Here is a 23,530-nt window from a genome sequence, read left to right as displayed (position 1 = left end):
GTTCAGCTGCGTCTCAGTGGGTTTTGTTCAGACTGCAGAATCTTCATCTTCAACTCTTTGGACTGTTTGAAGAAACTGTAAGTTCGAAATTGGCTTAAGGGACTTTCTTGTTTGTTTCTGCTGCATCATGGTTGGAGAAGGTATTCACTGCAAACTTTGATCATTCTTGTGTCTGAAGACAAATCTACATGATTGTTAGTTGACAATATTTTTATTGGATTGATTTTCGATTTGTTTTAGCTGTGTTGCAAAATGTGATTAATGATTAAAAAGATTAATAGCTTTTGTAAGATTCCTTTGGTTTTATATTTTGTTCTAACCAGTGACTAGTCACAAAGCCGAATACTGCATTTCTATTGGCTGCTGTATGGAGAATAAATATACAGTAACTCATTGAAAGTTTACAAGTCACTGGACCTTTGAACAACACAGTCTTTTGACTATCATACTTTATTTACAAAAGTTAAGGATTTAGTTCTGTATTTTGTATGATTTTTCAGTTTTTGGAGTAAACATACAAAATAAGAACTTTGCGTTAAGACCTTTCCTTTCCGTCATCGGTGTGCTGCGTGCAAAAAACTTTATGGTCCAAAGCTCGTGAGGCAGCCAGCTGCTGCACTCACAGTTCAGAAACACAGTGATGAACCACTGATAATTAGTTTTCTTTATTGATCAAACTGTGAGGTGTTTTTATTTCCTGGAATGAAGCTGTCGTCTCCAGCATTAAAAACAGTTTGGTTCCTGGAAGAAGTTGTTCTTTGGTACTTGTGTAACTACTGAAGATGGGATATCTTCGTTCAGAAGTCTTCCTGACTGAACTTCCAATTGTATCAATGTTTACACAGAAGCTCCCCAGAGGTTCATGCAGACGGGGGTCAGAAACAACAGGCTGATTAACTGAAACATTTTTACTGAGGGACGTAAAAGAAGTTTCTTCTCCCAGGTCATAAGACTTCTTAATCAAGACATGCCCAGCACTCTGGGCTCTGAACTCTGTCAATCATCACACCTCATATCACATTTATTACTTATTTGCACTGGATACAGCATGTTTATATCTCCTTATATTGGCACATTGGCAAGGCAAGTTTATTTATATAGCACAATTCAACACAAGGTAATTCAAAGTGCTTTACATCAACATAAAAAGTGGCAAGACATAATTAGACAGTAAATAACAAATAAATTGAAATAAAATTGTGAGAAAAGAAGGTAAAATAATAAAAAGCACAAGTTGCTGAAAACCAAGGGCAGTAGAGTTAGTACTGCAGGTACACATCTCATTCGCCCTTTTGTGAAAGTATTTAATTTAAGAGTACGCTGCAATACCAAATAAATGAAATAAAATGATAAGAAAAGAGGTAAAATAATAAAAAGCACAAGTTGTTAAAAATAAGGGCAGTAGAGTACAGCAGGTAAGTACGCTTGAGCAAACAGTAATGTTTTTAAGCCTGATTTAGAGGAGCTGACAGTTGGAGCAGACCTCAGGTCTACAGGAAGTTTGTTCCACCGGTGAGGAGCAGAATAACTGAACGCTGCCTCACCTTGCTTGGTTCTGGTTCTTGGGAACCACAACAAACCAGATCCAGATGAACCTCATCTTCATAGGGAACTAACAGATCAAGCATTTATTTTGGTCCAAGACCATTCAGTGCTTTTTAGACCAGCAGTAAGGTTTTAAAATCTATCCTTTGACTCACTGGAAGCCAGTGTAGCGATTTCATGACCGGTGTAATATGGTCCAGTTTCCTGGTGATTGTAAGGACTCTGGCGGCAGCGTTCTGGATCAGCTGCAGCTGCCTGATAGATTTCTTGTTAAGGCCTGTAAAGATGCCATTGCAATAATCCAACCTACTGAAAATGAATGCATGAATAAGTTTTTCCATGTCTTGTTTAGACAGAATCTTCTTAATTCTAGCAATGTTTTTTAGGTGGTAATAGGCAGATTTAGTGATAAACTTTAGATGGCTGTTGAATTTCAGGTCTGAGTCAATAATTACACCAAGATTTCTGGCTTGATTTGTAGCTGTCAATGACATGGAGCCAAGGTGAGCGCTGATCTTTTCCCTTTCATTTTTAGGGCCAAAAATGATCATCTCTATCTTTTCTGCATTTAGCTGGAGAAAATTCTGGCACATCCACTAATTGATTTGGTGAATACAGTTACTCAATGAGAGTAGGGGACTGTAGTCATGTAGTTACACTGAAATATAGAGTTGTGTGTCATCGGCATAAGTATGGTAGGAAATGTTGTGATGTTCCATAATCTGAGCTAGAGGTAACATATCGATGTTGAATAGAAGCTGTCCGAGGATGGACCCTTGAGGAACCCCACATGTGATCTTGGTTCTCTCAGACTCATGGTACATTGAACCTTTGTCTCTGCAGATCAACTTCTGAGCTTCTCACGTTTACAGTAACAAGATTTTCGAGTTTCTGCAGTAAAAACTCTGTTCATAGAATCACCTCATTGTTGTTTCACACTTGTTCCAGCTAGTTCGAGCATGTTAGTCCTGGTGGACTGGCTTGGTAGAGGATAGGCTGATTACTTTGGGACCCTTTCCAACATTTGAAGGATAAGAAAGAAAAAGAAAAAAAGTGCCAAGTGACCTCTACTGCTCAGTAGAAGTGGAGAGGAACAAAGCAGAGGAGGATTAGCTGATCTGTGTACAACACCAGTGATGTGTGTTTCCTCTGCAGATGAAGGTGTGTGTGTGAGCTGATGTGGACGTGAATTCAGCAGAATGGACCAGCTTGAGGACAGAGAGGAGGGAGTCCCTCCCTTTAAAACCTCTCTGTGTGGGGAACATGAGAGTCGGGGCAAAGCTCAGAGGTGAGATGAGCATCTCTAACTGTCCGTGACTCTTCTGCATGTCAGAGCTAAAGACTCACATCCCCAAACAAAATTATTACAGGAATCAACCTGCACCTGCACCTGCACCTGGACCCAATCCCGGACCTGGACCTGGACCTGAATCCGGACCTGAATCCGGACCTGAATCCGGACCTGAATCCGGACCTGGACCCAGCCGTGTGTCCTTGAAGAGCGACCGGTCAAAAGCCAGGTTAATTAACTTTAAAAGAGTCCGACGTTCCGCTTTAAAGAGGTGAGTGTATCCAAACGCTGCCAATGATTTATGTTTAATACTTTTATAAATAGACTAAATATTTATAGACAATATAATTTCTTTTTCATACAAATAGAATATGAAAATGTTTAACTTTTGTCTTCTATCAGGATCCATCAGAAAAGAGACTCTCTTGAACATGAACCCAGCTGTTTGTCCTTGAAGAGCGACCGGTCAAAGCGAAGGTTTATTGACACTAAAGGAGACCAACAGTGTTCTTCAGAGAGGTGAGATGTATTTAAATGCAGTAAATGTATTTAAATCAGTCCGCATGTTAGGAAATGTCCACATGTTTCTTCCTGAGTAGATCCATGTAGTCAGGGACCCCTGTGGTCCTCCATCACCTGATGGTGATATGAGCTTCCTCCTCATAGATCTTCATCTCCTGTCATGAGCTTTTTCCTCTGGTTGACACATCTGGAGGTCTTACCTTCCAGAGGACTGGTCCTGATGATGATCCAGAGTTCATCAGCTTGTTCATGTTTCCATCATTTGTCCGTCTTCTTGATCTCGTAACTTTTCTTGGAGCAAAACTTGATCTTGTGAATATTTGAATGAGCAGAGCTTTCACTGAGGTCACATGTTCTCGATGGGATCAGCAGGACTAGTAAACAGACATGATGTGAGCTAATTCTTCCTGGTTCCTCCACAGAGTGGACCAGCAGAGCTCAGAGCCTCCCAGTGGTCCGTCTGTCCAGCAGCATCAGACACAGCTGGACTCCATATTTCTGGTCTGTACATGAACAACAACTGCTTCTCCACCTGTTCTGTTGATGTTTGTCTCTATGCTGGTCTCTGGAGACCAGTGGACTGTCAGTCTGTCCAACATGGGTCTGATGTTTGTCTCAGTGGTTTCAGTCTGATTGTGTCCTTCACGTGGTCTGCTGTTCCAGCTGCTGGAGGAAAACATTGTCCTGTTTGTGAAGAATGAGCTGAAGAAGATCCAACGGGGTCTGAGTCCAGATTACCCAGAATCCCAAGAGCATCTGTTGGAGGGTGAGGATGAAGAGCAGAGAAGGAGCAGCAGAGAGGCGTTTGTGAAGATCACAGTGAACTTCCTGAGGAGAATGAAGCAGGAGGAGCTGGCTGAGCGTCTGCAGAGCAGTAAGAGGATTTCTTTGAACATTTAAGATGCTGGATAAATGACCCAGAATGTCTCAGGAAATGAACAACATTCACAGATCAGCCACAACATTCGCCCCCACGTGGTACCAGACCCCTAGAGTAGCACCCTCCCTGTACAGGACAGCATTAATATGTTTAAGCGACCAACACCACAAGATAACTCGAAGATTTTAGTCCTGGTTTTCCTCTCCCAGGAATCTTTCTGAACTCCAGATTGTCTTGATGGTTCCACAGATTATCTGATCAGATCATCTTCTGGGGTTTCCAAGTCCTAAACCTGGAAATCCCCTTTCACAGACACCACAACAATAAAAATTACAAACATCCCACAAAGCCACGACCCATAAGGACTGTACCGCTAACATCCTGGTACTAGAAACTCCAGGACCCCAAATGTTCTTGTTACGTCCTGAATGTTCAGAGGTGTTTTGGTGGTAAAAGTGATTCTACTCAATATTGGAGAGCTCATCGTAACATTAGAGTTAATCAGTGCCGGTCCACATCCTGATTCTTTAGGAGAAATAAGTTTAACTTTATAAAACACTAATTCCTTTCTTTTTGCCACCTTTATTAAGGTCTTTGTAAAAAGCGGCTGAAGTCTAAGCTGAAGAAGAAGTCCCAGTGTTTGTTTGAGGGGATTGTTAAAGCAGGAAACCCAACCCTTCTGAAGCAGATCTACACAAAGCTCTACATCACAGAGGGAGGGACTGGAGACGTCAACGATGAACATGAAGTCAGACAGATTGAAGTAGCATCCAGGAAACCACACAGAGAAGAAACACCCATCAGGCAGGAAGACATCTTTAAACTCCCACCTGGAAGAGATGGACCAATCAGAACAGTGATGACGAAGGGAGTGGCCGGCATCGGGAAAACAGTCCTAACACGGAAGTTCACTCTGGACTGGGCTGAAGGCAGAACCAACCAGGACATCCAGTTACTTTTTCCATTCACCTTCAGAAAGCTGAATGTGCTGAAAGACAGAAAGTTGAGTTTGGTGGAACTTGTTCATCACTTCTTCACTGAAACCAGAGAAATCTGCAGCTTTGAAGAGTTCCAGGTCGCGTTCATCTTTGATGGTCTGGATGAGAGTCGACTTCCTCTGGACTTCCACAACAATGAGGTTGTGACTGATGTTACAGAGTCCACCTCAGTGGATGTCCTGCTGACAAACCTCATCAGGGGGAACCTGCTTCCTTCTGCTCGTCTCTGGATCACCACACGACCTGCAGCAGCCAATCAGATCCCTCCTGAGTGTGTCTCCATGGTGACAGAGATCAGAGGGTTCACTAACCCGCAGAAGGAAGAATACTTCAGGAAGAGATTCAGAGATGAGAAGCAGACCAGCAGGATCATCTCCCACATCAAGACATCACGAAGCCTCCACATCATGTGCCACATCCCAGTCTTCTGCTGGATCACTGCTACGGTCCTGGAGAAAGTCCTGGAGAAAGTCCTGGAAACCAAAGAGGGAGGGGAGCTGCCCAAGACCCTGACTGAGATGTACATCCACTTCCTGGTGGTCCAGGCCAAACTGAAGAGGGTCAAGTATGATGGAGGATCTGAGACGGATTCACACTGGAGTCCAGAGAACAGGAAGATGATCAAGTCTCTGGGAAAACTGGCTTTTGAGCAGCTGCAGAAAGGAAACGTGATCTTCTATGAACCAGACCTGAGAGAGTGTGGCATTGATGTCAGAGAGGCTTCAGTGTACTCAGGAGTGTTCACACAGATCTTTAGAGAGGAGAGCAGCCTGTACCAGGACAAGGTCTTCTGTTTCATCCATCTGAGTGTTCAGGAGTTTCTGGCTGCTCTTCATGTCCATCGGACCTTCATCAAGTCTGGAGTCAACCTACTGGAGGAACAGAGAAACACCTCCTGGTGGTTTAAAACAAGAGAAGAGACTCACCTCTATCAGATTGCTGTGGACAAGGCCTTACAGAGTCCAAACGGACACCTGGACTTGTTCCTCCGCTTCCTCCTGGGTCTTTCACTGGAGACCAATCAGACTCTCCTACGAGGCCTGTTGGAACCAAAACAAAGACGTTCACAGAACAATCAGGAAACGGTTGAATACATCAAGAAGAAGATCAGTGAGGATCTGTCTGCAGAGAAAAGCATCAACCTGTTCCACTGTCTGAATGAACTGAACGATGGTTCTCTGGTGGATCAAGTCCAACAGTACCTGAGGTCAGGAGTTCTCTCCACAGATAAACTGTCTCCTGCTCAGTGGTCGGCTCTGGTCTTCATCTTACTGTCATCAGAAGATCTGGAGGTGTTTGACCTGAAGAAATTCTCAGCTTCAGAGGATGTTCTACGGACGCTGCTGCGGGTGGTCAAAGCCTCCAAGAAAGTTGTGTAAGGACGAACACGGACACATCTGTTTTAATTACAATAACATGTTGTGTTCTTGGAGGAAACCAGTTAAATTCACTGTTCAACTAAGTTGAGGTTCATGTTGGACCAGTTCTCATCAATAATTCATCTCAGGAAACTTTACATGTAGAGAAGAGAAATGCAGCAATCACTATGATCAATACTTATTGATTATTAGTTGAAATAATCAGCATTCATTGATATTATATTGTTTATTTCTTTGTTAAATGGCATTATCCACTTTTGAATAACCTCATCATTTCTCTTTAATCTCCTCTGCAGGTTGAGTGGTTGTAACCTCTCAGAGGACATCTGTGCAGATCTGTCCTCAGTTCTCAGCTCTCCGTCCTCCAGTCTGACAGAACTGGACCTGAGTAACAACCCCCTGCAGGATTCAGGACTGAAGGAGCTGTGTCCTGGACTGGAGAGTCCACACTGTCACCTGGAGTCTCTCAGGTCAGAATCCACCAAGTGTTCAACCGTTGACCTATAGAACTGTTTGTTTGGTTGTTTTATTAGATCTCCGTTAGCAGATTATCTGGGGTCTCATCAGAATCATCAGCTGAATTACAACATTATCATTAATTAAAATACATAAACATAATGCTCACATCTCAGAGACAACAGACACTAGGACACCTGCTCAAAGTACAAAAATAACAACATTATAATCAGCACAATGGCATTATGAGTCTACATTCCCTCTTTTTAAACCCAGGAATTACATTTTCTCATCACACTCTCAAAGAAGATATTAAGAAAAAACTAATCAATTGCTCACTTCTCAACAGTGCATTTTATTCTCCCTGGGTAAACAGAAATTGAGCTTCTTCTTAAAGCATACCATATTATTATCTCCAATCCAAACGTCTGGTAATGAATTCCTCGCCACCATCGCTCTGGGACTCATTGTCTTCTGTTTTAAGTTACTTCTACATGGAGGCAACAGAAAACCACCTGCCGAGTTTGAGTTGTCTTGTTCATGAGGTGTTAAACAAATAAACTTTCCTAAATAACATCAAGATCTCTCTTTAATCCTGTCTCCAGGTTGAGTGGTTGTAACCTCTCAGGGGACATCTGTGCAGATCTGTCCTCAGTTCTCAGCTCTCAGTCCTCCAGTCTGACAGAACTGGACCTGAGTAACAACCACCTGCAGGATTCCGGACTGAAGGAGCTGTGTCCTGGACTGGAGAGTCCACACCGTCAGCTGAAGTCTCTCAGGTCAGAATCCACCAAGTGTTCAACTGCTGACCGTTAGAACTGTTTGTTTGGTTGTTTTATTAGATCCCCGTTAGCAGATTCTCTGGGGTCTCATCAGAATCATCAGCTGAATTACAACATTATCATTAGTTAAAATACATAAAACAAATGCTCATAACTCAGAGTCAACAGACACCAGGACACCTACTCAAATAAAAAAAACCAAAACATTATAATCAGCACAATGGCATTATGACTCTACATTTCCTCTTTTGAAAGTCAGGATTTATATTTTCTCATCACACTCTCAAACAAGATATTAAGAAAAATCAAATCCATAGCTCAATTTAAAAAGAATAAAAAAATATTTTCCAATCTTTCAACAATGCAACAACTTTCTGGACAATGCAAGGTAGAACAAGTAATCATGTGCTGTTCACATTTTAACACCCCCTACCCCACTTCAGCAAAACTACACACACAAACCCAAAAGAAATAGAGGAAAAGGGAAACAGAGTCAACACAATAAACAGATTAATAACTCAATTCTTAACAGTCCATTTTAATATCTTGAGTAAACAAAAATAACTTGAGCTTCTTCTTAAAGCTTATCATATTACCGGTATCTAACGTCCAAAGGTCTGTTAATTCACTCCACATCACCATCGCTCTGTTAATCATTGTCTTCTGTTTTAAGTTACTTCTACATGGAGCCAAAATAAAATGACTTGCTGATGTCCGCCTTGACAAATGATTGTTGTGTGAATAAAATGATAATCTTCTGTAAAATGTTTCTGATGTTTTAGTCATAACTACTTTATTGAATATACTCATCAATTAATATTGCATCCTACATTCTCCACTTAACCAGGATGGATGGGGATTCATTATATTTATCCACTCGTCTGATAAAGGCGCTGAATGACTCAGCCAGCTGCTTTGTTCTGAGCTACCTGCAGTCCGGCCAGGTTACGTTTGGTTGTACTGGACCAAGTCACAGAGCAATAATCTACATTTGATAAGACCGATGCGTGTATCACCTGTTTAATCAAATAATTAGGCAAAAACTTCCTGCTGTGTTCACAGCTATACCTCTACCCATTCTCTGCTCTTTTTGGTCAACTTGTCTATTCCAGGACATTTGACTCTCTACAACATCCCCTAATACCTTCACTTCTGTTACTTGCTCTATCACTAGATCACCCATAGTTAAGCATAACACAGGGTTTTCTCTTAATAAATGTCTTGAACCTAAAACAGTACACTTTCTCTTCACCTTATTCAGACCTCATTTGTTTCTTATCCATTCTTATGTTAATTTTAATTCCACCTTTTAAATCTTAATTAATTCAGCAGTCGCATTTGTCGATGTATATAAACTGTCTAGTCATTGGCAAACATTGCAATGGTGGCATGATTTAGAATAAACAGTAAATCATTGATGAATATTGAAAATAAAAGCGGACCCAAAGAACTCCCTTGGAGAACCCCACAGCTCACGGCTCTCAGCTTGGAATCGCTACCATTAAAGTAAACAGTGCTTTTCCTATCAGACAAATAACTACATGCAATAATAGCTGATTGAAAACCATAGCAGCTTAACTTATTCAATAACACATTATGGTCAAGAACATCAAATCCTGCCCTCATATCCAACAGTACAGTAGCCTACCAACTATTTTTCTGTCATCGATTTCAAGTAACCAATCATCCGTCATTTAAGCAAGTGTCGTAGTTGTGGAGTGGCCTTTCTTGTATGCATGACGATAGCCTGAATTTAACTTTTTTTTTTCAAAAAAGCGTACGATGTTCTGACACTAAATGAAGGTTTTGATGTGTTCCAGTCAGGTTTCCGGCCACATCACAGCACTGAGACAGCTCTAGTAAAGGTCTTAATGATATCTACTCCAATACTGGCAACATTTCAGTCTTAGTCTTACTGAATCTCAGTGCTGCATTCGACACAATCAACAAGAACATCTTGATAGACAGCTTGAAGAACTGGGTGACTTTCTAGCACAGCACTAACCTGTTTCAGTCCTATCTAAAAGACAAAGACTATTTTGTGTCTTTAGGTAACTACAAATCAGAGCTTACACAAATAACATGTGGAGTTCCTCAAGGTTCAATTCTGGGGTCCCTGTTGTTTAATATTTACATGCTCATTTACATGCTCTCACTTGCTCAAATTATGAAAAAGAACAAAATGTGCTACCATGACTATGCAGATGACACCCAGTCTATGCATCTCACCTAGAGACTATAATCCAATTCAAAAATTAATAAAATGTAGGGATGCCCCGATACCGATACTGGTATCGGTATCGGGGCTGATACTGCTCTCATATACTCGTACTCATACTCGCAAAAATTTTCAATACGACGCACCGATACCAATTCATTGTTGTTATAGTTACTGGTTAGTGACACTAGGGGGGAGATGTTGAGCCACTCCGCGGGTCCCCGGCTGAGTGTGGAGCCTGGCGGCGGAGCAGCCACCGAGCCGCCACTGCTCAGCCAGCTGTTCCGTGTTTCAGTTTGTTCTATCTTCCTTAATTATACAAACTGGACGGTTGAGTATTACCCTTACTCACAGGGAACTTTATTAAACACTCCACGTAACTCAAAGTACAACGTAGTCTCATCGCAGGTACATCAACTGCGCATGTGCGGTGCTTAACCTGAAGCCGTCCATGTGAAACAACATAAACAATCCCATTGTTACATTCCGGTTAGCTGCTAGTCGGCTAAGCTTAGCATGGTGATGAGAAGAGAGTGATACCCGTGAGTGAGACTGGCAGCGCCGTTTCAGGCAACATGGCGACAATTAATGCAAGCGGGACATCAGCAGTGTGGACATATTTCAAAAATAACAGCAGAAGCAAGGCAGACTGCGGGCTGTCGGCGCGATGCGGTGCGTGGCCGGGGGAGGGGGGAGCGCCGGCACGCCGACAGCTCGCGCCTTGCCTTGCTTCTGTCGTTTATGCTGGTTTATGAATCTCTGAATGATTTTGTATCAAAATACATCTCTGATCTCCTGGTCCATGATGAACCAACTAGAACCCTCAGGTTGTCAGGGAAACGCCTACTTTCTATACCCAGAGTTAAAACAAAACACGATGTCAGAGTTCAGCTTTTGTTCCTCACCTGTAGAACAAACTCCCAGAATGCATCAGGGATGCTGAAACTCTCTATTGCCTTAAGTCAGGGGTGTCCAAAGTCGGCCCTCAAGGGCCGGTGTACTGCATGTTTTAGATGTGTCCCTTTTTTTTTATCAAACCATCAGCTTGGTCATCAACAGCCTATCCAGACTTTGATGACAAGGTGGTGACGACCGTTAATTAGAATCAGGTGCAGGGAAACAATTAAAACATGCTGGACTGTGGCCCTCGAGGATCGATTTTGGACACCCCTGCCTTAAGTCAAGTTGAAAACCTTTTTATTTACTAATGTCTGTCTGTATTCAATTACTGCTCTTGAATTCTTACATTTTTAATTCAATTCTTAAAATCTTTTTATTTTACGCCCTTTGAGTTGTCTTGTACATGACATGTTATACAAACACTTTCCTAAATAACCGCATCATTTCCCTTTAATCTCCTCTGCAGGTTGAGTGGTTGTAACCTCTCAGAGAACATCTGTGCAGATCTTTCCTCAGTTCTCAGCTCTCAGTCCTCCAGTCTGACAGAACTGGACCTGAGTAACAACCACCTGCAGGATTCAGGACTGAAGGAGCTGTGTCCTGGACTGGAGAGTCCACACTGTCACCTAAAGTCTCTCAGGTCAGAATGAACCAAGTGTTCAACTGTTGACCATTAGAACTGTTTGTTTGGTTGTTTTATTAGATCTCCATTACCTGCTGACCTTTCACAGCAGTTTCTCTGGGGTCTCATCAGAATCATCAGCTGAATTACAACATTATCATTAATGAAAATATATAAACATACATGCCCACAACTCAGAGACAACAGACACTAGGACACCTCCTAAAAGTAAAAAACAACATTATAATCAGCACAATGGCATTTTGACTCAACATTTACTCTTTTAAAAGTCAGGATTTACAAGAACTTTCTGGACAGTGTGAGATGGAACAAATAATCATGTGCTGTTCACATTTTAACACCCCCCACGCTCCACCCCCCTTTAGCAAAACTACACACACAAACACAAAAGAAATAAAGGAAAAAGAAACAGTGTCAACACAATAAACAGATTAAAGTCCCAGATATACTTGCTGTTGGTGCTTGCGTTCGTGTCCGTTTGCGTCCGTTGGCGTGCACCACCAACTGCAACGTCGCTTCATGGTACGTGAGGAGAGCGCGTCGTACCGGCGGTAACCAATAGGGGACAGTAAGCAGAGCAGCAGTTGGAAAAGTGTTTAAATATTTAGTAGTAGCGGTAGTAGCAGCAGTAGTAGCAGTAGCGGATTTGAACAACAAACAAGTTAACATGTCAACATTGGATGAAGAGGAGATTATAACATTGCTTTGGTTGCGATCTGGGCAAAGGAAACAGCACCAGCGACCTCCGCGTCGTTACTTGTAGCAGTTATCTGACTGGGACCAGCACCACACGCGGCCACAGCGAGAAGTGCAGGTCGCGTTCAGTGTCTTTTTGAGAACGTGCACGTCGATGTGTCAAATGAACGCAGGATATGCGTGCCGGCCATGAGGCGTACACGTTCTGACCTGCAAGTATATCTGGGGCTTAATAGCTCAAGTCTTAACAGTCCATTTTATTCTCCTGAGTAAACAAAAATAACTTGAACTTCTTCTTAAAGCTTATCATATTATCTAAAGCCCAAACATCTGGTAATTTACTCCACACCACCATCGCTCTGTGATTCATTGTCTTCTGTTTTAAGTTACTTCGACATGGAGGCAACAGAAAACCAATTGCTGATGTCCGCCTCGACCAATTATTGTGTGTGTGAAAAACATGATAATCTTCTGTAGAGTGTTTCTGGTGTTTAAGTCATAACTACTTTATTAATTAACGTCATCTAAATATTGCATATCATTAGGCAAAAACAATATTTGGTCAACTTGTCTATTCCAGGACATTTGACTCTCTACAATACCTTCACTTCTGTTACTTGCTCTATCACTAGATCATCCATAGTTAAGCATAGCACAGGGTTTTCTCTTAATAAATGTTTTGAACCTAAAACAGTCCACTTTCTCTTCACCTTATTCAGAACTCATTTGTTTCTTATCGTCCATTTTTGTTAATTTTAATTCCACCCTTTAAATCTCAGTTAATCCAGCAGGCGCATTTGCCGATGTAAAACTGTCTAGTCATCAGCCTACCTTGCAATGGTGGCATAATTTAGAATAAACAGTAAATTATATATAGCAGTTGATTCAAAACCATAGCAGCTTAACTCATTCAATAACACATTATGGTCAAGAACATCAAATACTGCCCTCATATCCAACAGTTTAGTACCAACATTTTTTTTGTTATCCATTTCAAGCAATCAATCATCAGTCATTTGAGCAAGTGTGGTAGCTGTGGAGTGGCCTTTCTTGTTCATATCCTGAATTTAACTAATTTTTCAAAAACCTGTACAACGTTCTGACACGAAATGACGGTTTTGATGTGTTCCAGTCAGGTTTCCGGCCACATCACAGCACTGAGACAGCTCTAGTAAAGGTCTTAATGATATCCACTCCAATAATGGCAACATTTCAATCTTAGTCTTACTGGATCTCAGTGCTGCATTCAACACAATCAACAAAAACATCTTGATAGAGCGGTTGATGGTCATTACACTGGTTTCCTGTCTGTCCCATAATAGATGTTAAAATCCTGCTGCTGGTTTATAAATCTCTGAATGATTTCGTTCAGCTTTTGCTCCTCACCTGTGGAACAAACTCCCAGAATGCATCAGGGATGCTGAAACTCTCTATAGCCTTAAGTCAAGTTGGAAACCTTTTTATTGACATATGTCTATCTGTCTTAAATTACTGCTCTTAATTTCTTACATTTTTAATTCATTTTTTAAAATGTTTATATTTCAAGCACTTTGAGTTGTCTTGTACATGAAATGTTATATACATCCATCCATCGTCCGCCGCAGCAGGGGGCAGCAGTCTCAACAGAGATGCCCAGACTTCCTTCACCCCAAACACTTCCTCCAGCTCTTCCGAGGGGAGTCCGAGGCGTTCCCAGGCCAGCCGAGAGACATAGTCTCTCCAGCGTGTCCTGGGTCTTCCCCGGGGTCTCCTCCCGGAGGGACATGCCTGCAAACACCTCCCTGGGGAGGCATCCAGGATAATCCGGTACAGATGCCCAAGCCACCTCAGCTGACTCCTCTCAATGTGAAGTAGCAGCGGCTCGACTCCGAGCTCCTCCCGGGTGACCGAACTCCTCACCCTATCTCTAAGGTAGCGTCCAGCCACCCTGCGGAGGAAACTCATCTCGGCCGCTTGTATCCGCGATCTCCTCCTTTCGGTCACTACCCAAAGTTCATGACCATAGGTGAGGGTAGGTGTGTAGATTGACCGGTAAATCGAGAGCTTCGCCTTTCGACTCAGCTCCTTCTTCACCACGACGGTCTGGTACATCGACCGCATAACTGCGGACGCTGCACCGATCCGTCTGTCAATCTCCTGCTTCATCGTTCCCTCACTCATGAACAAGACCCCAAGATACTTGAACTCCTCCACCTGAGGCAGAACTTCTCCACCCACCCGGAGAAGGTACGCCACCCTTTCCCGATGGAGAACCATGGCCTCGGTCTTGGAGGTGCTGATTCTCATCCCTGCCGCGTCGCACTCGGCCTCAAACCGGCCCAGCACATGCTGAAGGTCCCGGTCCAATGAAACCAACATGACAACGTCATCCGCAAAAAGCAGAGACGAAATCTTGTGGTTCCCAAACCTGATCCCCTCCGGCCCCTGGCTACGCCTGGAAATCCTGTCCATAAAAATTATGAACAGGACCAGTGACAAAGGGCAGCCCTGACGGAGTCCAACATGCACCGGGAACAAGTCTGATCTACTGCCGGTAATGCGAACCAGACTCCTGCTCCGATCATACAGAGACCGGACAGCCCTTAATAGAGGGCCCCGGACTCCATACTCACTGAGCGCCCCCCACAGAATGGCACGAGGGACACGGTCAAATGCCTTCTCCAGATCCACAAAACACATGTAGACTGGTTGGGCAAATTCCTATGAACCCTCGAGCACTCTCCGGAGGGTGTAGAGCTGGCCCAGTGTTCCGCGACCGGATGAAAACCACATTGTTTCTCCTGAATCAGAGGTTCAACTATCGGCCGTATTCTCCTCTCCAGTACCCCGGCGTAGACTTTCCCGGGGAGGCTGAGAAGTGTGATCCCCCTATAGTTGGAGCACACTCTCCGGTAAAAAGAGGGACCACCAACCCGGTTTGCCACTCCAGCGGTACTGTCCCCTTCCTCCATGCAATGTCGCAGAGGCGTGTCAACCAAGACAGCCCTACGACATCCAGAGACTTGAGTTACTCCGGGCGAATCTCATCCACCCCCGGTGCCCTGCCACTGAGGAACTTATGAACCACCCGGCTTGGGTGATGGATGAGCATGCCCTAGAGTCCCCACTCTCTGCTTCCTCAGTGGAAGGCATGTCAGTCGGGTTGAGGAGATCCTCGAAATATTCCTTCCACCGTCCGACGATGTCCCCAGTCGAGGTCAACAGCTCCCCACCCACATCATAAACGGTGCCGGGAGAGTACTGCTTCCCCCTTCTGAGGCGCCAAACGGTCCGCCAGAATTTCCTCGAGGCCGACCGAAAGTCTTCCTCCATGGCCTCACCAAACTCCTCCCAGACCCGGGATTTTGCCTCCAGCACCGCCCGAGCCGCGGCTTGGCCTGCCAGTACCCATCTACTGCGTCAGGAGTCCCACAGGCTAACATAGCCCGGTAAGACTCCTTCTTCAGTCTGACGGCATCCTGTACTTCCGGTGTCCACCACCGGGTTCTATGATTGCCGCCACGGAGACCTTGCGACCACAACTTCGAGCCGCCACGTTGACAATGGAGGCAGAGAACATGGTCCACTCAGACTTGATGTCCCCCGCCTCCCTGGGATCTGAGAGAAGTTCTCTCGGAGGTGAGAGTTGAAGATGTCCCTGACAGAAGGCTCAGCCAGACGTTCCCAACAGACCCTCACAATCCATTTGGGTCTGCCCGGTCTGACCAGCGTCTTCCTCTGCCAGCGCATCCAACTCACCACCAGGTGGTGATCAGTTGACAGCGCAGCCCCTCTCTTCACCCGAGTGTCTAAGACATGCGGCCGAAGGTCAGATGAAACAACAACAAAGTCGATCATTGACCTCCGGCCTAGGGTGTCCTGGTGCCACGTGCACTGATGGACACCCTTATGTTTGAACATGGTGTTCGTTATGGAAAAAAACATGACTAGCACAGAAGTCCAACAACAAAACACCGCTCTGGTTCAGATCGGGGAGGCCGTTCCTCCCAATCACACCCCTCCAGATATCACTGTCATTGCCCATGTGAGCGTTGAAGTCCCCCAGTAGAACAATGGAATCCCCAGTTGGAGCACTATCCAGTACTCCTCCAAGGGATTCCAAGAAGGCCGGGTACTCCGCACTGCTGTTCGGCCCGTAGGCACAAACAACAGTGAGAGACCTTTTCCCGACCCGAAGGCGCAGGGAAACGACCCTCTCGCTCACCGGGGTGAACTCCAACACATGGCGACTGAGCTGAGGGGCTATAAACAAGCCCACACCAGCTCGCCGCCTCTCACCCTGGGCAACTCCAGAGTAGTGGAGGGTCCAGCCCTTTTCAAGGAGCTGGTTCCAAAGCCAAAGCTATGTGTGGAGGTGAGCCCGACTATCTCTAGCCGGTATCTCTCAACCTTACGCACAAGCTATGGCTGCTTCCCCCCCAGCGAGGTGCCATTCCATGTCCCTACTGCAAGGGTTTTGGTCCAGGGATTGGGTCATCGAGGCACCCCGCCACAACTGCTACCCAGTCAACATGCCACCAGCCTATCATGGACATTCCTGCGGGTGGTGGGCCTACGGGAAGGCGGGCTCACGTCGCCATTTCGGGCTGAGCCCAGCCGGGTTCCACGGGCAAAGACCCGGCCACCAGGCGCTCGACTTCGAGCCCCAACCCCAGGTCTGGCTCAAGGGAGGGGCCCTGGTGATGCCGATCCGGGCGACGTTACGGTCCTCGCTGTCTTCCTCTTCATGATAGGCTTGTGAACCGCTCTTAGTCCGGCCCGTCACCTAGGACCTGTTTGCCATGGGAGACCCTACCAGGGGCGTAATGCCCCCGACAACAAGGCTCCCAGGATCACTCGGGCACACAAACCCCTCCACCACAGTAAGGTGGCGGTTCAAGGAGGGGATGTTATATACAAGTTTTCCTAAATAACCTCATAATTTCTCTTTTATCTCCTCTCCAGGTTAAGTGTCTGTAACCTCTCAGAGGACATCTGTGCAGATCTGTCCTCAGTTCTCAGCTCTCAGTCCCCCAGTCTGAAAGAACTGGACCTGAGTAACAACCCCCTGCAGGATTCAGGACTGAAGAAGCTGTGTCCTGGGCTGGAGAGTCCACACTGTCACCTGGAGTCTCTCAGGTCAGAATCCACTAAGTGTTCAACTGTTGACCATTAGAACTGTGGTTGATATTAGGGGTGTAACAATATATCATGCCACGAAATTTCGCGATACAAAAACGTCACGAAACGTGTCGTGGAGGTGACAAAGTGTATCGCGATATTGGGTTATTAATATTAATCTATTGTGTTGACTAGTAACACGCATCTGACCGCGCCTCGACCCGCGGACCAAAATCTTACTCCGCTCAGAAAAAACTAGTCCCGTTTTGCGGTCCCGTTTTGATATCTGAACCTTTACTTATGTAAGGCTGGTGTAGAGTTAAGCCTTACCTTATTAAATTAAACCTTTTTGGGTCGTGAGTAGGATAAACACGGGACAACTTCTGCGTGAGTTCCAGTGTACTTCAATGTCCGCTCAACAGCGTAGGATTTTAGATCATCAACACAGCACCTAGTGCTGTATCACTCCGCCCAATCTAAAACATACTAACAACTACAGATAAACTGACTATTGTAATTATAGTCCCTGATTTACAGAATATAAAGAATATATTTATAAAATAATGAACCCTGAATTAACAAACTAACCTTCTGAACAAAAATAAATCTCCTCTTACACTTATAAGGTGAGCATGAATCAATCTTTTTTATGATGTAAAATTGTATGTATTTATTTACTTTTATTTATTTATTTAATTTTAGTTGTTACATTTCTGGAAAAAAAAAGTCAAATCATACATGAGAGAAAAAAATATTTGTACTTGTATGAAATGGAAGATGCATAATGCAAACCTGACATTTACTTTTAGTTCAGTTTGTGGAAAATGGTTGGCCTGGCTTTCTCTTTAAAACTTAAACAGTTATAAAGAATTACAAACTGTAACAATAGGGCAAACGCACAGCATTGTTTTGTATTTTGTGTCTTTCAAATAAAAGACAATTTTTTCCAGTCATATGTTCCTCATTCAAGGTTGTTAAAAAAATACTGCTATAATATCGTATCGTTATCGTGACCTTAATATCGTGTATCGTGCCGTATCGTGAGATTAGTGTATCGTTACACCCCTAGTTGATATTGAAAGATTGTTGATGTGTTTCTGCTGATCCTCTGACTTTTCCTTCAGCGCCATCATCAGGTGAACATGAGGACAGAGTCAGCTTTAGTCTCAGAGCAGTTCTCTCAGAGTCTCTGCATGTGTGTTGTGTTATGTGTCTGCAGGCTGTCAGGCTGTTTGATCTCAGAGGAAGGCTGTGCTTCTCTGGTCTCAGCTCTGAGCTCCAACCCCTCCCATCTGAGAGAGCTGGACCTGAGGTACAACCATCCAGGAGAGTCAGCAGTGAAGCTTTTGTCTGCTAGACTGAAGGATCCCCGCTGGAGACTGGACACTCTCAGGTATGAAGACAGAAGGACATCAGTGGGCTGGACTCTTCATTGTGATGTTGTGGACATCATCTTTGTGGCTCTCTGGATTTGCACAGATGTCCTCTGAGAGGAAATGTTGTCTAAGCTTTTAAGGAGCTAGAATGGGAACATTTGTTTTTTAAGGGTGATATAAATTCAAGTGCTGACTCCGTCTCTAATAAAATCAAGGAGGTTATAATGTCCTTCTCCAGTAAAGGGAGCTCCAGGACAAATAAATCCAACTGCCTTCATTGGTTCTCTCAAGTATGTCACGCATTGCAAAAAGTTAGAGACCGGATATTAAAAATATCGTTAAAAACCGGTCTAACTGTTGATCGTCAAAACTTCACTTCTGCACGGAATAAAGTAACATCAGCCCTAGGGAAAGCTAAAGCATAATTCTTTTTAACATAATCGAGAATGCTAAAGGAAATTCAAAAAAGGTGTGGAAGGAAATCAATAACCTATCAGGTCGGCAGACAAAACATAATACCAAAGGAATGGAGCTAAATATAAACAACCAGTTAGTGAGAGATCCTGTCACCCTGGCTGAAGAATTTAACTTGTTTTTTATTAAGTCTATTCAAGAAATATCAGGTCTGTTCACTGCTCCTGATTGTGTTTTTTACCCTGTCAATCATGAACAGCAAGTTTTTCACATAACTGAGGTCTCTGAAATAGAAGTTTTGAAAATTATTAGCGCTCCAGTGCCAAGGATGAGTATGGCCTTGACACAGATTTCTTAATATGCCACAAGGAGTCTCTTGTCTGTCCCATCACTTAGCTAATAAATATGTCTATCAAACATTCTGTTGTCCCATGTAACTGGAAGGTGAGTGTAGTAAACCCAATTTTCAAATCCGAAAGTACATCTGAGCTTAATAACTATAGACCAATCAGTGTTCTTCCAGTAATTTCGAAAGTTATTGAAAAATGGGTAGCGAAACAGTTAATAAATCACCTTAATAGTGGACCTACAGCATTGTATCCTATGCAGTTTGGTTTCCGGGCTCATCATTCAACAGAATCTGCCATAACTATGTTTGTGGAAAAGACAAAATGTCTCTGTGATAGATGCGGCTGTGTGGGAGCCATTTTCTTGGACCTCAAGAGGGCCTTTGACACCATTGACCACCACATACTGCTGACAAAACTGTCCAAATTCAATGTCTCTGCTCAGGCGATCCGATCCTATCTCACAGATCGAAAACAGTGTGTTGTGATTAACGGTGCCAAATCCACTTCCCTAAACTGTCCAGTAGGGGTCCCCCAAGGATCAGTCCTTGTTTCCCTTTTAATTTCTGTGTATATTAATGACTTTTTTATTGCTGTAAAAATGTCCATGCCCAGCTTTACGCGGCTTACGCGGATGGGCCCAACATCACAGAGGCTGCCCAGATTCTTACCTCGTCAATGACGAATGTTCAGGACTGGCTGGAAAACTCATGCCTTTTCCCTAAATGTTAAAAAAAGTGTCTGCATGTTTTTCGCCAAACAGCCACCGAAAACTGTCTGTTCTGGCGTGAGAGGAGAGGAGCTTGCTCTGGTAAATGAGTTAAGGTATCTTGGAGTCGTCTCTCATTTAAGAAACACATCAAAAAGGTGACAAAGTCGGTCAAATATAATCTAGCTAATTTTAGACAAATAAGGAATTCACTGTCCACTACTGCAGCTCTCTCTTTTACACTGTATGATTTTCTCACATATTGATTACTGTTTTACAAGCTGGTCACTGGCATGTTCTACAGCACTTAAACCGATAGAGTCACTCTATAAAAAAGCCTTAAAGACATTGGATTAAAAAATATACTCCTATCACATCTGTCTTATCCTTAAAAGTATGACTTTTTAAGTTTCTATAGTTATAGAGTTTTCAAATTTGCTTATTTTATCCAAAGAAGCCTAGATGGTCTAGCTCCGCCACCTCTGAGGGAATTCATTAAAAGAAGGACTGTCAAAGGCATGAACACCAGGGCCTGCGGCAGAGGAGATTTTGAGATTCCCTGCAGGCGACTGCGTTCGGCAGGAATGTTCTGTCCATCTTGGGGGGGGGGGTTATCATTACATACATTTAGTATGTATGCAAATGTACAATGGTCCATACATAATAACAAATCTGTACGTTATAATGCCAACTTGTGCAATAACATTAGCACACACATGTCAGTGTGTGCCAGAAAAGTGCAATAGGGCAATGTGCAATATGCATCAGCACTTTACAAACTAGCACTTAAGCACCTACTGTAGCACTTTAACTTTATGGTCACTTAATTACTGGTTTATCAATGGTAACATGTTTTATTGCTTAATGATTTTTATCTAGCTCAGTCGTGTTTTTTAATGTTGTGTTTTGTTGATATGGATGTCATATCTCGACTCGTATGTCTGCTGGTGTCCGATTCTGTGTCTGGCATTAATTTGCTGCGGGGACGAATGGTGGAAATTAGCCTCTGGCTACAACCATGCATATTTACACATGTGTTTAATAATATGTACGGTCCCTATTCAACAATTAAATTAAATTGAAATGAATTGAATTGGATGCTAGTCCTCTTAGAGGAAGGTGTACATTACAAAAGAGATGTGACCCTTTCATCTGCATTTACATGTTTTTTACACCCCTCTTTCCATCCTGTTCCTTACAGCTGTTGGCCTTTTGTTACAAACCATAGGCTATAATGTCAGAATTTTTTCTATGACCCTTTGAGCAGAGATCTTTGAGCAGATGGAGCTGCTGCAGCCCATCTGGTGCTGCAGCAGAGCTGATAGAGGCGGTTCACAACTCTGAGCCGTTCTTGACCCAGTAAACAGCAGTGTTGAGGCCCATCACAGCACAATAATAGCTGCACCTTCACTCATCCATGACATGGTCTCCTCCTGCTCCTGATTCAGCAAAGATGAAATCAGATGAAAAGAATGTATTCAAACTGTGCTGGAACGTGACGACCACAGGACAGGACTTCAGGGATTCTGCATTCAAGTGCATCTGTCCAAGTGTTCATCAGTGTGTGAGAGCCATGTAATGTCCATGTTTGCTGAAAGAGACTGTGCTGGTCTGACCCCCCTCCTCCTTTCAGGGTGGCGCCTGCTGGACAACGATGGATGACACCAGGTCTGAGGAAGTGTAAGTGTGTTTTTATTTCATTCACATTCAACTATCTTCACACTGTCACATCACACATTCGTGACTCCATCAATGATCAATGACAGATCAATAATAACTGCAGCTGGATTGTTTGTTCTCTCCTTCAGATTCGTGTCAACTCACCATCGACACAAACACAGTCAACAACAACATCAAACTGTCTGACAACAACAGGAAGATGTCACGTGTGGAAGAAGATCAGTCATATCCTGATCATCCAGACAGGTTTGATTTCTGGTGTCAGCTGCTGTGTAGAGAAGTTCTGACGGGTCGCTGTTACTGGGAGGTCCAGAGCAGAGGAGATGTTTCTGTATCAGTGAGTTACAGAAGAATTAGCAGGAAAGGAGACTCTAAAGACTGTAGGTTTGGAAGGAACGATCAGTCCTTGAGTCTGTCCTGTTCTGATGGTGGTCGGTACTCTGTCTGGCACAATAACACAGTAACACCTTCCTCCTCCTCTTCCTCAGTCTCTGACAGATTAGCAGTGTATGTGGACGTTCCTGCTGGAAATCTGTCCTTCTACAGCGTCTGCTCTGACAGACTGATCCACCTCCACACCTTCAACACCACATTCACTGAACCTCTTTATCCTGGGTTCAGGTTCTGGTCTGGTTCTTTAGTGTCTCTGTGCTGAGTTCAGTCTTAACAGTCTCCTCTCTGTTGGACAGATAGATGTATCATTCTTAAAATATCACAAGGACTCATTCGTAACACCCTTAACCACCATCATAAACAGAGGTGTCAAGTAACAAAGTACTTCATTACCTTACTTAAGTAGAAATTTTGGTTATCTATACTTCACTGGAGTAATTATTTTTCAGACCACTTTTTACTTTTACTCCTTACATTTTCACGCAATTATCTGTACTTTTTACTCCTTACATTTTAAAAACAGCCTCGTTACTCTATTTCATTTCGGCCTTTAAAAAAAAACTATCCAGTTAAATTGTGCCATCCGGATAGAGTGAATTTGGTTGTGGTTGTTTCAGATGTTCTTGTCCAGTTTTGTTCTTACATCCGTTGCCCTCAGATTCCTGCAACTAAACTTGGATGTACATTCCAATAAAGGTTAGGATAAATGATAACATGCCTCTGAAGTTTGACTTTTTGCACCATTACAATACTTATAGGCAACTAGTCATCATATCTTCTGCTCTCTGAAACACATGTTAATGCTCAATAGTACACATATATGGTTCTTTAATATATTTGCATTATACTAAGATGCATTCATTTTCAATGGCTTTTGTCCTTAATGGCTTTTTTCCCCCTTACATTACTTTTACTTTTATACTTTAATTAGTTTTAAAACCAGTACTTTTATACTTTTACTTGAGTAAAAAACTTGAGTTGATACTTCAACTTCTACAGGAGTATTTTTAAACTCTAGTATCTATACTTCTACCTGAGTAATGAATGTGAATACTTTTGACACCTCTGATCATAAATAAATCCATAATCAAAGGGTCCTTCCCTAACCTGTGGAAGTTCTCTCTCATCACACCAGTCTTTAAATCAGGAAATCCTGCAACAATTAGTAATTATAGACCGATAAGTATACTTCCTGCAGTAT

The 23,530-nt window shown here is 43.3% G+C and overlaps 2 protein-coding genes across 3 annotated transcripts in view; both read left to right on the top strand.

The window, feature by feature from the left end:
* Positions 1–23,530, top strand: part of LOC133438547 (NLR family CARD domain-containing protein 3-like) — an 88,063-nt gene continuing 64,533 nt past the window's right edge. Inside the window, exons 1-3 of one of the 2 annotated variants that reach the window (XR_009781693.1) lie at positions 2–77; positions 2,701–2,833; positions 2,916–3,022. The gene's annotated coding sequence lies outside the window, so the exon portion shown is untranslated. Of the gene's footprint in view, positions 78–2,700; positions 2,834–2,915; positions 3,023–23,530 lie in introns of those variants that run through there. The other variant, XM_061717393.1, reaches the window with a different exon arrangement.
* Positions 3,268–22,935, top strand: LOC133440646 (NLR family CARD domain-containing protein 3-like). The gene is made up of 8 exons (XM_061717969.1): positions 3,268–3,279; positions 4,022–4,232; positions 4,829–6,611; positions 11,438–11,611; positions 17,255–17,428; positions 18,630–18,803; positions 21,890–21,936; positions 22,065–22,935. The coding sequence occupies exons 1-8, from the start codon at positions 3,268–3,270 to the stop codon at positions 22,589–22,591; spliced, it is 3,102 nt and encodes a 1,033-aa protein (XP_061573953.1). The 3' UTR covers positions 22,592–22,935.

The sequence above is a fragment of the Cololabis saira genome, chromosome 3, assembly GCF_033807715.1.
Source record: "Cololabis saira isolate AMF1-May2022 chromosome 3, fColSai1.1, whole genome shotgun sequence".
Lineage (NCBI taxonomy): Eukaryota > Metazoa > Chordata > Actinopteri > Beloniformes > Belonidae > Cololabis > Cololabis saira.
This window is presented reverse-complemented; position numbering and strand designations above follow the sequence as displayed.